Source organism: Carcharodon carcharias, chromosome 13, assembly GCF_017639515.1.
Source record: "Carcharodon carcharias isolate sCarCar2 chromosome 13, sCarCar2.pri, whole genome shotgun sequence".
NCBI classification, from domain to species: Eukaryota; Metazoa; Chordata; class Chondrichthyes; order Lamniformes; family Lamnidae; genus Carcharodon; species Carcharodon carcharias.
Genome location: NC_054479.1, coordinates 20,272,683 through 20,288,026, shown reverse-complemented (window position 1 = coordinate 20,288,026; position 15,344 = coordinate 20,272,683). Strand labels below are relative to the sequence as shown.

At 41.0% G+C, this 15,344-nt stretch overlaps 1 protein-coding gene across 9 annotated transcripts in view; it reads left to right on the top strand.

The window, feature by feature from the left end:
* The window catches only part of naa25 (N-alpha-acetyltransferase 25, NatB auxiliary subunit), a 107,643-nt gene that overhangs the window by 73,316 nt on the left and 18,983 nt on the right, over positions 1-15,344 (top strand). For all 9 annotated transcript variants that reach the window (XR_005944693.1, XR_005944692.1, XM_041201955.1 and 6 more), the window contains 3 exons: positions 1,740-1,837; positions 2,809-2,919; positions 6,472-6,618. Coding sequence is in view for 7 of the 9 variants with exons in the window: in XM_041201955.1 (XP_041057889.1) it covers positions 1,740-1,837; positions 2,809-2,919; positions 6,472-6,618 (356 nt within the window). In the remaining 2 variants the exon portion in view is untranslated. The remainder of the gene's footprint in view (positions 1-1,739; positions 1,838-2,808; positions 2,920-6,471; positions 6,619-15,344) is intronic.

Genomic DNA, 15,344 nt, shown 5'->3' with positions numbered 1-15,344 from the left:
AGTTGAATTGCAGAGGTGAGATGTGAGTGACTTAACATCAAAGTGACATTCAGCCAAGTGTAATACCAAGGAGCCCTAGTAGAACTGAAATTCAAGAAGATGAGTAAACTCTCCGGTGACTGGAGTCATACTAAGGTTGTGGTTGTTGGAAGCCAGTAGCCTCAACCTCAGGCCAGTGCTGCAGGAGTTCTTCATGGTAATGTCCTGTGCCCAACAATCACCAGCTACTTTATCAATGACCTTCGCTCCATTATAAGTTCAGAAATAGTGCTGCTAACTGATGATTACAGTGTTAAACTTCATTGGTGAGTTTTCAGATGATGAGGCACTCAAGGCCTGCGTGCAGCCAGACATAAATAAACTCAAGATTGGGCAGACAGGTGGCAAGTAACATTTGTACATGTGCCAAATTCTAAGTTTCTCCAATGAGAGACAGTCTAACTACCTCTCTTTGGTATTCCATGCCATCAACATCTCCGAGTCTGCCATCATTAACATCCTGGGGATCACCATTGACCAGAAACTCAACTGGAACAGCCACATAAATTCCTTGGCTACTACAGTAGGTCAGAAGCTGGGTATTCCATGGTACGTGGCTCACCACCTAATCCACAAGCACAAGTCAGGAGTGTTACATAATACTGTCCACTTGCCTGCTTTGATGCAGCTGTAAAGACAGACAAGAAACTTGCCTTCATCCTGGAAAATGCAGCCTGCTTAATCAGCACTCTATCCACTAACGGATTGCAATGTGCACTATCTACAGACTTCACTGCAGGAAGCTGTGAAGCTTCATCGGCAGCATCTCCCAAACCCATTGCCTCCACTTAAAAGGGTTAAAGGCATTGGCTGCATATAAACATCATTGCCTCTGAAATCCCCTCTTAGTCATACAATTGACTTGGACATATGTCACAATTTCTTCATTGTTGATGTATCAAAATCCTGGAACTTCCTCCTAACAGCAATGTGGGGGTACCTTCGCCACACCTTTTGCAGCTGTGGAGAAGATCCACCATGGCGCAACTGGGTTGGGCAATAAATATCAGCTTTTCTAGTGAGCCGAGTATCATGAAGGATTATTATTTTTAAATTCTTCCAGGTAAGAGCCAGTGCTTATGCCGAAAGCTTCTGTTGGTTTACCGCCATTGTTGGTGCCCACTTATCATCTGGGTACACTGGAAGCTGATCCCTTTTATTTTTTGGAAATGAGGGAAGTTTGAACTAGAGATCCGTTGTTGAAAACCTGACTGTTCTCCTACAAGACCTCTCCAAAACATTTTAGTTATCATTGAAATTTTCTAAATACGGCCACCTCCAGGATAGCAGAGATGCACTGTAATTGGTCCCAGTGTCCCCGAGCTAGGGTAGAGAAGGATCAGCCTGGGTTCCTCCTCGTTATCCTCTTGCTCTCCCCAAAGTTGGAAAGCTTGCCAACACTGACTTCTCAGCTTCTGTATGTGACTACCAGCACCTATAGATTAGACCTATGTGCCTAAATATGAGTAAACACTTTCTGGAACCAAGGATACAGTATTTGGAGGGGATGAGGAAATGGTTAATTAAATAGCTTCTCTGAAAAACCTAAATCTAAATGAGGCAAGCCAAAATGAGAAGTGTGTCTGCAGTATCTGCAAATCTCTACAATCGTCTTTTGAAATTGCATGAAAATAGTGGAGCAAAGAGTCTGCTGTGTGTGTGAGGGACCTCTCTTGTAATGTCTGTCTTTTCCCTCTCAGAGTTATTCATTACATGTAAAGGAAATTTATTGGAAGTGAAAAAAACAGAATGTACAACAAGACCAGAACTTTTAGAAAATCTTGTCTTTTTAGTTGAGGTAAGCAGTCACAAAATTACTTCGGCCTTTTATTGTTATATATAAAAAAAACCAGGTTCTCTTAATTTACCCCAAATCAATTATGTTTTGAAATAATAAAACCCCTGTGCAGAATCCTGGGCTTATATTTCATTTTTGAGCACTAAAGAAGAGTGGTTAAAATTTAAATGAAAACTGTTAGTGTTTACAGTTTACTACTCTGGTTCTACAATTAGTGTCAGCTTTAACATTTGAATGAATCAGGATCCTTGTAGCCAGCAGAGGGGAAAGATTCTCATCCCATCAGTCCATGTTGAATTTCAAGCCAGTCCCACTGGTAGTTGTTTTGTGTTTTGTCCTTGTACCCAATCCATAAGACTATAATAAAAAAAAAAAATGTTTCTTGTTGTTTATAATGGTATAACAAACTTGCTTGAGAATTGGAAGAGTGTGGCTCCCTGTTTTTTTTCCCCTTCCTATGAGAAAATACCTTTCCTACATTAGGTAACCTCTATCATCACGCTGTTGAGAATAGGATTTTATTTGTCCAGCTATGTATGCCACCCTCTGTTTTACAATCCAAATTTCTCCCCTTGGCAGGATGTATGAGCACCATGCTCCTAGACAATTGCCAATACTAATGTTGCAAACTGAGGAAAAACACTCTTCTCAGGGCTGGGACCAGGCCTTGAGATAAGGAACTCAGGAGAGGAGGCTAATTGAATTGTGCCTCACCATTCCAACAGCCTACCCTGTCTTGAACCCTTTTTAAATACACAATTTCAGCTTCTGTTTCTTTGTTCTGTGCAGTTTCTAGACCTTCTGATGCATTGACAAATCAGCAGTGTTTTTATTAAGATTTAACTACTCTGTTCCATTGTGAAAATTGTCTTCCACGTGTTCAACACTGAGAACAGCTCATTTTAGAGTACTGTGTGCCTAACGAAGAAGAAATGAAGTTAATTAATTTGGGCCTGTTCTTATCATCTCAGACAGTCTGTATCATCCTGTGGGTATCTTATTACTGTGGTAATGTCCTCCGGCCGCTAAAATCCAGTTTACAGAAGAAAAAGAAGAAAAGAAAGGAGATCAACATCACAATGGTAAGAAGTTGGAGAGGGTTAAGAGACCTTAAGAAAAGAAATATGATCATCTAAGTGCTTCACAGATAGCAAAGTTACTTTATTCAGTGAGTTAAACCACACTGGAAGGCCTCAGGCATGTTTTCAGACTATGTTACATTTAGTGATGTTGACTGTGGGTGGTGGTAAAGAAGGGTTGATCAGTAAGTTTGCGGATGACACGAAAATTGGTAGGGTGGTAAATAGTGAAGAGGATTGCCTTAGATTACAGGAGGATATAGACGGACTGGTCAGGTGGGCTGATCAGTGGCAAATGGAATTTAATCCAGATAAGTGTGAGGTCATGCACTTTGTCAGGACAACCAAGGCAAGGGAATACACGATGAATGGTAGGACTCTGGGGAGTACCCAGGATCAGAGGGACCTTGGTGTGCATGTTCACCTGTCCCTTAAGGTAGCAGGACAGGTAGATAAGGTGGTTAAGAAGGCATATGGGATTCTTGCCTTTATTAGCTGAGCCATAGAATATAAGACCAGGGAGGTTATGCTGGAACTGTATAAAACGCTGGTTAGGCCACAGCTAGAGTATTGCGTAATGGAATCAGCATTATAGGAAGGATGTGATTGCACTAGAGAGAGTGCAGAGGAGATTTACCAGAATGTTGCCTGGGCTGGAGAGTTTTAGTTATGAGGAGAGATTGGATAGACTGGGGTTATTTTCCCTGGAGCAGAGGAGATTGAGGGGGGGACATGATTGAGGTGTATAAAATTATGAGGGGCATAGACAGGGTAGACAGGAAGGAACTTTTCCCCTTGGTGGAGGGATCAATAACCAGGGGGGCTTAGATTTAAGGTAAGGGGCAGGAGGTTTAGAGGGGATGTGAGAAAGAATATTTTCACCCAGAGGGTGGTGGGAATCTGGAACTCACTGCCTGAAAGGGTGGTAGAGGCAGAAACCCTCATAACATTTAAGAAGTATTTGGACGTGCACTTGCAATGCCATGGCATACAAGGCTATGGGCCTAGTGCTGGAAAATGGGATTAGAATAGTTGGGTACTTGTTTGACTGGCACAGACTCGATGGGCCGAAGGGCCTTTTTCTGTGCTGTGGACCTCTTTGACAAGGGGATGGTCTCTTATCTGTAAGTAGGCCCCCATGTTACACAGCAAAGCCCAGCTGACCTACAAAGTATCAAAGTGGATAGAACAATGCTTGTAGCTTATGCTTTCCAAACTAGAATATTGAATCAAACAATGGATAAATGGATTAAAGAGGCAATTGGAGACAGCTCTGTAGCGACAAGGGATATGGTTAAAAAGCAAACAGATGGTTTGATCTGCGAGATAGACTATTTGTTTGAGCTGATGCATTTTTTCACTGTATTCTTGTAGTTTTACATTATGCTTCCCGAGCCGAATCTGTCCCACCATTGAATTACAAAGATAGAAGACAAAAGAGCAACATTGAGTTAATTCCACTGATTGATGTGGTTTAATTTAAAGAGTGAAATAATCAGGTGACAAAACTTAGCACTATTCCCACAGGGAGATTAAAATTAGAGGACTTGTGGACTGAACTTATTCATTGAGCAGCAGTGGCAGAGTCCTGCATATAGGTCATTTGCCCATCTTAGTGTTGCAAAAAAAAAATGATGCTATCAGAGGGACTCAAAAAGCTGGTGGTTTTTAATTAGATGGTGCGGTAGGGCAATAAAAGAATTCCAAAATCTAACTAAGAACTGAGCGTAAGGCACTAATCCACTTTTGGAATTCAGATGAAGGCGGAATGGGAACATTTTGAGATTATTCCAGCACTGCTTAAAATAAAATCTTTGTTCCTTATGTATCATAAAAACACTAGTTTCTGTATGTACCGTAAAATCATGCCATTGTGTCCACTACATGGCAGTGATTTGGCAGTCTGCTGTCAAATTATTTTAACAAACACCTTATAGAGTCCGTTTCCTCCAGTGCATTGCCTTTGAAAAAAAATCAGCACTTTCAAACTGATACACCCTGTAAAATCCTATGAAGCTTACTGTATTGTTTCTTTTCATGCCCTTTTCTCTATATTTTCCATGTACATCCTCTCTAATGATATTTCCTCCTCTCACCACTCCCTATGCTTACTCCCATCTTTCCAACAACTTCACTATTTGAAAAGCAGAAAACTGCAGATGCTAGAAATTTGAAATAAAAACCAATAATGCTGGAAATACTCAGGTCTGGCAGCATCTGTGGAGAGAGAAATAGTTAACGTTTCAGGTCACTGGGAAAAGTTAGAAATATAGTAGGTTTTGAGCAAAGCTTAGGTGGGGAAAAGGGACAAAAGAATGGTCTGTGATAAGGTGGAAAATGGGAGATAATGAATGGTGGAAAAGTTAGTGTTACAGGGCCAAAGGGAATGATGGTAGGACAAGGAAAGAAACAAAAGCCATGTCCAGAGCAGGGGTGTGCTGCTGTCACAAAGCAAAAATAAGAGAAAAGCTGAAACATGCCCAAAAAAGGAAACAAATGGGGAGATGGAGCAGAGATAACGGTTTAAAATTGTTGAAATTACTTTTGAGTCTGGAAGGCTGCAAAATACCTAATCAAAAGATGAGTTGCTGTTCCTCAAACTTGCCTTAAGCTCACCGGAACAGTGCAGTAAGCCAGCTTCCTCCTCTGCTGGACCATTCAGTCATCATGCCTGACTTTTTGAAAGTGTTACCCAATTACTCTCAATCCCCAGCTCTTTTCCAGAGCTCTGCAAATTTCTCCTACATTGCAACTACATTTAAACATAAGTTCATTGGCTGGAAAGCGTTTTGGTGAGATCCTGAGGGTGAATGGCACTGAATAGATGTAAATTGTCTTTTTAATGGTCACATGGCAATTTTCAATGAAAATTGAACAAATTTTTTCATGTTGTCCGTCAGCTTTTTAATTATTATAATCCATCGATTTCAATTTTAATTGGTTTCTAATCTTCATTTATTTACCACATCCTGAAACTATACTGGTTTTCTTTCTTAAATTAGACATATTTACAATACACTTCTATCATCTTATTTTTAAAAATATTCCACTGTTTCTCTGTACAGTCTCACCTGCCAATCAGCTAACTTTAAATTCAACATAATTTTTGTATCAAGTCATTCTAGTTGGATCTTAAACCTAAATGTTGTTGTGTATACAACTCCCTAGGTACTTATTCACAGCCAGAGGATGTCTAATTTGCATGCTCAGCTGACACTTGTCGAATCATACCCAATCTAATCCACATTGGAGATATGGAGAGAGAGGTATCAAGTTAAAATTTTGCCTGGTCATATTGCATAACACCACAGAACCTGACTGGAAATTCCATTGAGCAGATGCATTTATGATGATGCCTGCAGATGCAGACATCCTAGCATCTCAGGCAGCCTGTTATGTAGTTTAGAGAATGAGTGTGTTTGGGAGGAACTGATAGCAATTTTGTTTCTGATTACTTTTGGGTCAGAAATTGATGTTACTAATGTTTACTTGCAGAGTTCATCCTATCAAGTTGTAGAACCTATTACCTAACAATACATTCACATGTTTCCACAGCCGATTGTTTTCAGCAGCTTCCAGGACTATGTGGCCAGATTACAGAATTTCCTGTCTGAAGTGGTTAACCATCTTAAAGAATTAGAGTCGGCACTCATTGCACTGAAACTTGAAGAGCTGACACTGGAAAATCATTCAGCTGCTGAGGTACAGAATAATCTAGAGTAAGGCCAGGAGTTTCCTGTTGGATATCATTTATTTTCAGATTTCTTCGTGATCTTTGTTTTTTCTGTGTGGTACACCATTTCCTCGCAAATGATTGTGAATTGTCCCTGCATCACACTCTGGCCTCTTGAGAACTTCTTGAGGATAATGCCATCAATACCGACTGAGGTGTGGGTGCAGGCAAATGGATAATGTTGACATTGATAGTTTCCTTTCAGTCTCTATTTTAGAAGTGATAAAGAAGAGGGCCAATGCTAGCAGCAGAGATGGCTTATTTTGGAAAAGCTGGCCTTTGTTTCCTGCACCCACAGCATTTTGCTTCTATTTTCCTGTAACTTCCTTTTAGATTTCCCACTAAAAGCAGCATTTTGGCAGTTATTTTTTTTCCCTTCTTTAATAATCTTTTTTTATTCTTTAACGGGGTGTGAGATTCACTGGCTAGGCTAGCATTTATTGCCCAATCCTAATTGCCTTCGAGAAGGTGATGGTGAGCTGCGACCTTGAACCGCTGCAGTCCATGTAGTGTGGGTATACCCACAGTGCTGTTAAGAAGTGACTGTGAAGGAACCACAATATAGTTCCAAGTCAGGATCGTGCGTGATTTGGAGGGAACCTGTATTTGATGGTGTTCCCATGCATCTGCTGCCTTTGTCCTTCTAGGTGGTTGATGTCGCAAGTTTGGAAGGTGCTGTCGAAGGAGCTTTGATGAGATGCTATTGCAATGATATTGCATTTCAGTTTATGAAATTGCAGCAGAACCTTTTGGTAAAGAACATCATTGAAATTACAGGAATTGATGTATGCTACTGCTGTGGATGCTGATGCAGAGAATCTGTCCTCTTTTAAAAATTTAGCCGCCCATAATCACATTGCCACCTTAACCTGTTCACCTCACATTGCTTTTCTGACCACTTCTTCATATATCTCACACCGACATCATCATCCTACCTCCTTCCAACACTAATTCTGTGTCCATCCCTGGAACAGAAACTCTTCCCCCAAATCATTTACATTGGCACTTTCAAGCTGCCAACTGCATAGCCTTTGGGCTTCCACTGACCGGTATATTTCTGCAGCTGTCAGTCTACTCAACCACTAACTTGCTCCACCATTGATGCCTTCATCTCCCCAGTCCTGGTTATTCCCCATAGTATGGCACTTCCTTCTTCGCTGCCTTAAGTCCAAGTCCAAAATTGTTTCCCTTGATGGAGAATTCTAGACCAGGGGACATAGATTTAAGATAAGTGGCAGAAGGTGTAGGGGGGACAAGAGGAAGAACTTTTTTATGCAGAGAGCATTAGGTGTCTGGAATTCACTGCCCAAGTTGGTGATAGAGGTAGAAACTCTAAACTCTTTTAAAAAGTACCTGGATCTGCACCTTAAGTGCTATAAGCTGCAGGGCTATGGGCCGGGTGCAGGAAGGTGAGATTAGAAAGGGCACCTGGGTGTCCTCGGGCTGGCATGGACAAGATGGGCTGAATGGCCTCCTTCTGTGCTGTAACTTTTCTATGGAGTGCAGACTTGAGCATATCCAGCTCACAGCTGGTTTAGCCATGCATTACCATTACCAGATCTGGCTGAATCACATCAAGCATTATGGGACTCTCTGACCTCTTCCAAAACTACCCTTTCTCTATTCCAAAATCATCCCAAAGAGCAAAGATTATCTCAGGGTTACTTTTTCCACTATGAACTATTCCCTTAACCCCCTCTCTCCTGACACCTCCATCCTCCAACAGTGAGGAGTTCTTGGACTTTCTGTCCCTAAAATTGAGACCATTTATTTAGCTATGTTGCTGAACCCATCCCCTATCCCTTGCCCACCAAAGGAAACCTTCCTCCAGCCTTCCCCTGCCCTTGCTCTGATATTTTGTGTTTCTTTATCCACCCTCATTCCTCTCTGAGCTTATTTTGTCAATTAATCTACCACCTGCTTTCTTGATCCTGGTACCAGTTTGCTATCCATCACCTTCCCTTCTTGATCCCCATGCTAGCTAATATTGTAAATGGCTACCTCTCCTTATGTACATACAAATTAGAAGCTGAAGTAGGTCACTCGGCTCCTCAAGCCTGTTCTGCTATTCAGTAAGATCATGGCTTATCTTACTATAACCTCAGCTCACGTTCCCACATGCACCTGATAATCTTTCACTCCTTTGTTTATCAAGAATTTATCTAGCTCTGCCTTAAAAATATTCAAAGACTCTGCTTCCACTGAGTTTTGAGGAAGAGTGTTCCAAAGACACTCTACCCTCTGAGAGAAGAATTTTCTCCTCATCTCTGTCTTAAATGGGCGATCCATTATTTTTAAACAGTGACCCCTAATTCTAGCTTCTCCCACAAGAGGAATCATCCTCTCCACATCCACCCTGTCGAGACTCCTCAGGACCTGATACGTTTCAATCAAATAACCTCTTAGCTTCTCAAACTCCAGCAGGTACAAGCCTAGCCTGTCCAACCTTTCCTCATAAGACAACCCTCCTATTCTAGGTATTAGTCTAGTAAACCTTATCTAAACTGCTTCCAATGCATTTACATCCTTCCTTAAATAAGGAGATCAATGCAGTACACAGTACTCCAGATGTGGCCTTACCAATGTCCTGTATAACTGAATACCTTTATATTCAAATCCCCTCACAATAAACGATAACATTCTATTAGCTTTCCTAATTACTTGCTATACCTGCATACTAACCACCTGCGGCTCATGCCTAGAACACCCAGATCCCTCTGCATCTCAGAGCACTGTAATCTCTCATTATTTAGATAACGTTTCTTTTTTACTCTTCCTGCCAAAATGGATAAATTTACATTTTTCCACATGATACTCCATTTGACAGATCTTTGCCCACTCACTTAACCTATCTATGTTCGTTTGTAGCCGCCTTATGTCCGCTTCACAGCTTACTTTCCTACCTTTTTTCATCAGCAAATTTAACAACCATACCTTCGGTCCCTTCATCCAAGTCATTTATGTAAATTGTAAAAAGTTGAGGCCCCAGCATTGATCCCTGTGCCAACCAGAAAATAGCCCATTTATGCCTACTCTGTTTCCTGTTAGCTAGCCAATGTGCTATCCATGCCAATATGTTAACAACTACACCATGAAATTTTATTTTCAATAATGTTGACGTGACGCCTTATCAAATTCCTCTGGAAATCTAAGTAATCCACCAGATCCCCTTTATGCACAGCACATGTTATTTCTTCAAAGAACTCTAATAAATTGCTTAAACATGATTTCCCTCTCACAAAATCATGTTAACTCTGCCTGATTACCTTGAATTTATCTAAGTGCCCTGATATAATGTCTTTAATAATAGCTTCTAACATTTTCCTTATGACAGATGTTAAGCAAACTGGCCTGTAGTTTCCTGCTTTCTGTCCCTTCCTTTTTGAATATAGGAGTTATATTCGCAATTTTCCAATTTAATGGAGCCTTCCTGAATCTAGGGAATTTTGGAAAATTAAAACCAACACGTCAACTATCTCATTAGCCACTTCTTTTAAGACCCTAGGATGATGTCCTGGGGACTTGTTAGGACCTGGGGATTTGTCAGCCCGTAGCTCCCAACAATTTGCTCAGTACCACTTGCCTGGTGATTGTAATTTTCTTGAGTTCCTCCCTCCCTTCCATTTCCTGATTTATAGCTATTTCTGGGATGTTACTTGTATCCTTTATAGTGAAGACCAATGCAAAATAACTGCTGATTCACCTGCCATCTCCTTATTTTCCATTATTAATTCCTCAGACTCGTTTTCTATAGGACCAGTGCTCACTTTGTTAATTTTTTTAAATTATCTGTAAAAACGCTTACTATCTGTTTTTAGATTTCTAGTTAGCTGTCTCATGTACTCTAATTTTTCCCTCCTTGGTAATCTTTTAGTCATTCTTTGCAGTTTTTTTAATATTCTGCCCAATCTTCTGACCTGCTACCTGCCCTTCCATAATCATATTTTTCTTTAAGTTTGATACTGTCTTTAACTTTTTTAGTTAGCCACAGATGATGGGCCCTCCCTTTGGAATTTTTCTTTCTCATTGGAATGTATCTATTCTGTGTCTTCTGAAATATCCCTTTAAATGTGTGCCACTGCATCTCTATTGACCTATCCTTTAACTTAATTTGCCAGTTCACTTAGCTAGCTCTGCTTTCATGCCCTTCTTTAAGTTTAAAATACTAGCCCTGGGCCCATTCTTCTGTCCCTTGAGCTGAATGTAAACTTCAATCATATTATGATCACTGCTACCTAGGGGCACCTTCACTATGAGGTCATTAATTAATTCTATCTCTTTGTGCAATACCAGGTCTAGTATAACTTGCTCTCTGGCTCCAGAAGGTGCTATTCCAAGAAACTGTCCAAAAACATTCTATGAACTCCTCATCCACGCTACCTTTGTCCATCTGACTTTTCCAGTCTATATGTAAATTAAAATCCCCCATGATTATCGCCGTACCTTTCTGACAAGCTCCCATTATTTCTTACTTTATACTCTATCCTACCATGTGGATATGTTTGTGTACACCACTCCCACAAGTGACTTCTTGCCTTTATCATTTCTCATCTCTACCCAAATCGCTTCTACATCCTGGTCCTGAACTTGGGTCATCCCTCTATTGTGCTAATGCCATCATTAATTAACAGAGCCACCCCTCCGCCTTTCCCTTGCTTCCTGTCCTTCCTAAATGTCATATACCCATAAATATTCAGGTCCAATCTATGTATTCCTGCAGCCATGTCTCTGTGATGCCTATCAGATCGTACTTACTTTTTTTTATTTGAGCTATCAATTCATCTGTTCTGTTTTGAATACTCCGTGCATTCAGATACAGAGCCTTTAGTTTTGTCCTTTTATTTTTGTAACCTTTAGCCTTATTTGCAGATTTACTCTTAGATTTGTATTCTATCCCTTCCTGTCATAGTGTATTTATCACTTCCCATGTCTTGCCTTGTCTCTACTCTCTGATTTACTGTGTCCTTCCCTTTTGAAAACTACACTTATCCCCTCCTCCCAGGGGAAAGACAACACCGTCTTCTGTGTCTTTGGAAACTAGAGTTCTGCAACTCCATGTTTAAATCTTTCCGAATTGGGCTTCTTTTACTCCCACAGCACCTAAACAGTTTTAACCAAGTCATAAATAATGTCCGCTGTGACTGACTAGTGCATTGTTCCAAAGAAGAAAAACTTTTGTGAATCCTGCCTTACAAACCACACAGTGCTAATAGATTTGGGAGTACCAAATTACCTAAGGGAGTACATGAAAATGTCCCCGTCTGCTGCATATGCTGCTGTAATGTGTACGTTCCCTCTCGGTTGAATTCTGCCACAGTCCCTGCCCAGGATCACACATCCAAAATAGCTAATTAAGTAGTGTATCAGAAGACATCAGTAGAGCCATACCCATCACAAGCCAACACCTTCAAACAAGGAGTATAAGGGAATGGAGAAGAAAGGCAGTATAGATGTTGCAGTCATTAATTCTCTTACATACATATTGTACCATAATAAATAAAACTCAACTTCCAGTTTCTGACCAGACTGCTGGCATTTTTCCATTACTTGGCATTAAGGATGTTTGTAAAAATGCAACTGTACTGATGTGCATACAAGCTGGGGTATAATCTTTAAACTTCCTGATAAGCGGGTCGCTTGGGACTTGGAGTGGAATTCCACTTTTGAGTCTTATGATCATTTTATAACTGCTGGAACAGAAACATTAAATTGACAGTAGAATGAAGAAAGTACTTCAGTTAAATTGAACAGTTACTTATCTCACAGTTGTTACACAATAATAGAATGTCGATGTAAATATAGATATTGTGATGTGCTGTATCAGTTAGCTTCTTTATTTTGTTAGCAACGGCAATTGACATACAAAACATCCCAAGAAGAACAGATATAGGAGAGAGTTTTGGAGTGAGTTAGAGTAAGATTTCCAGATTGCAGGGCCTAGGAAGCTCCAGAAGGTGGATAAAGGAGCACCATCTAACAAATCTTTGGAATAAACAGCCCTGGAAAGTATGGGTTAAGGTTTCACCAACAGAATGAATCAGCTGGGTCAGATTGCAAAAGTTGCTAATAAGCTGTCTTAATCATCGCGAGGATATGAAGATTGAAGCTCAGCTCACATTCAAATGTAATGGCAGTGGTTCTCGTTGTTCTTGTTCGGTCTGAAGGAGTGACAAAGGACTGGAGTTTGTGACAGGCTCTAAGATCAAAAGCTCCAATCTTTAATTTTTGGTGGAAGAAGCTTAAACTCTCACTCATGACTTCATGCTCACAAGAAGTTTCACAGCACAGAATTCAGGTAGTTGTGAAAAGGAATGGCCGAGAGATCCCCAGGAATCGTCGGCATTCATTTGGAAGCTGACTGCATGTGTGATTATGTCACCTCAGAGCATCATATAGCTGAGGAAAAGCCAGAGGCCAAGGATAGATGCTTGGAACTGTGTGGATCCAGAAGGTGGCAATGGAGGAGCCTCAGCCCTTGCAATTGTCCAACAGGTTCAATGTTCTTGTAGCTTGCGCCGATGAAGGCAGGGCTGCAGGGAGAATGAGCAAACTAACCATAACACCATGGCACGGGGCCATTCAAGTAGGGAGAGTAAAAAGAAATGTAGTTATAGTAGGGAGCAGTATCATTAGAGAAATAAATACTGTTCCCTATAGCAGACCTGCCTGGTGCCAGGGTCAAGTACATCTTGGGGTTGGAGAGGAACTTGGAACGGGAGGAGAAGGATCCAGTTGTCATGGTCCATGTGGGCACCAATGACATAGGTAGGACTCAGAGGTTCTGCTTTAAGTATGAGCAGCTAGAGGTTAAAATAAAAAGCAGAACCAGCAAGGTAATAACCTATGACTTAAGCCACAAGCAAATTAGCATAGGGTAAATAAGATTAAAGAACTGAATGCGTGGCTGAAAGATTGGTGTGGGAGAAATGGGTTTTGATTCATGGGGCACAGGCAACAGTATTGGGGAAAGAGGAATCCAGACTATTGGGACAACCTTCGCATGTACCAGTGTACTGGCAAATAGTATAATTAAGTCTGTAGAGAGGGCTTTAAATTAAATAGGGGGAATTGTTCAAGTGAGGGAAGATTTCAAAAGTTCAGGGGCAAGGCAATAGTGCAGTGTAGCTATACAGGTCATGATAATATTGTGAATATCTGATTCCATATTCATCTGTTTTGGAACTGTACCTTTTGATTTGTAAGAGGGTTATAGTTTGGAACTGTATCTTTAAATTTAGGGTAAATGAGAGGGATCATGTGTTCTGTGCTGGAGTTTACATGACTGTAAAAGTTGGGTGGTAATTAGTAAGGATCAAAGGGAAGACTCAAATTGTGTTACTCAAAGGGAGATGACTGATATTTACATTTGAGGACAATCACAGCTGTTGTTAGGTCCACAATCAAAAGACTTTTAGGTCTCCTGAAAACCATAGAGATGTTACCAGTATCAGGATTGTAAATAGTTCTGCTGAAAACGAGGCTGTTGTTTTCAGAGATAGATAATTAACATCTATACTTGGAGACAGGGTGTTTCCTATTGCCATGGAGAAGGGGATAGAGGAAGCCATTTTTGGGATCAAGTTTTGGGCTTTCTTATAAATATCACAGACAGACAGTTGCAGCTTTAGTATTGTGTAGTTTGCAGCTCACTAACTTGAGGGAGCAAATTAGATAAATGGTAGCCAGGCTTGCGTCTTATACTGAGAAAATGCCAACTCTATTATTCATCATGCGGGATGTAGGTGGGAGTTCAGGCTCAGTTAGGAGATAGAGTTTGTGATGGGAAAAGAGGCTGGAAGATTTGCCTAGCTTGGAGCTAGAGGAAGAAATCTACAGTAAACCTCATTGTGAACAGCAGTCAGGAGGCCTTTGATGTTGGAGATAAAGCATCCAAGTTGGTGAGTGTAAGCCCTGAGTTCAGAAGACAGAGGAAAAGAATTTGCCTACAGCTGTGGATCAGAATAGAGTTATTAGAAAACAGGGGTGCTCCTAATCCAAAAACAGAATTACCTGGAAAAACTCAGCAGGTCTGGCAGCATCGACGGAGAAGAAAAAAGTTGACTTTTTGAGTCCTCATGACCCTTCAACAGAACTGAGGGAAATTAGGAGAGGGGTGAAATATAAGCTGGTTTAAGGTGGGGGGGGGGGGTGGTGCTGTTGGGGGAGAGAAGTTGGGGGGGTGGTGTGTGGTTGTAGGGACAAGCAAGCAGTGATAGGAGCAGATAATCAAAAGATGTCACAGACAAAAGAACAAAGAGGTGTTGAAGGTGGTGATATTATCTAAACGAATGTGCTAATTAAGAATGGATGGTAGGACACACACGGTACAGCTCTAGTGGGGGTGGGGTGGAATAAGACTAACCGGGCATAAAAGGTATAGATTTAAAATAATGGAAATAGGTGGGAAAAGAAAAATCTATATAAATTATTGGAAAAAACAAAAGGGAGGGGGAAGAAATGGAAAGGGGGTGGGGATGGAGGAGGGAGCTCAAGATCTAAAGTTGTTGAATTCAGTATTCAGTCCGGAAAGCTGTAAAGTGCCTAGTCGGAAGGTGAGGTGCTGTCCTCCAGTTTGCGTTAGGCTTCACTGGAACAATGCAGCAAGCCAAGGACAAACATGTGGGCAAGAGAGCAGGGTGGAGTGTTAAAATGGCAAGCGACAGGGAGGTTTGGGTCTTTCTTGCGGACAGACCGC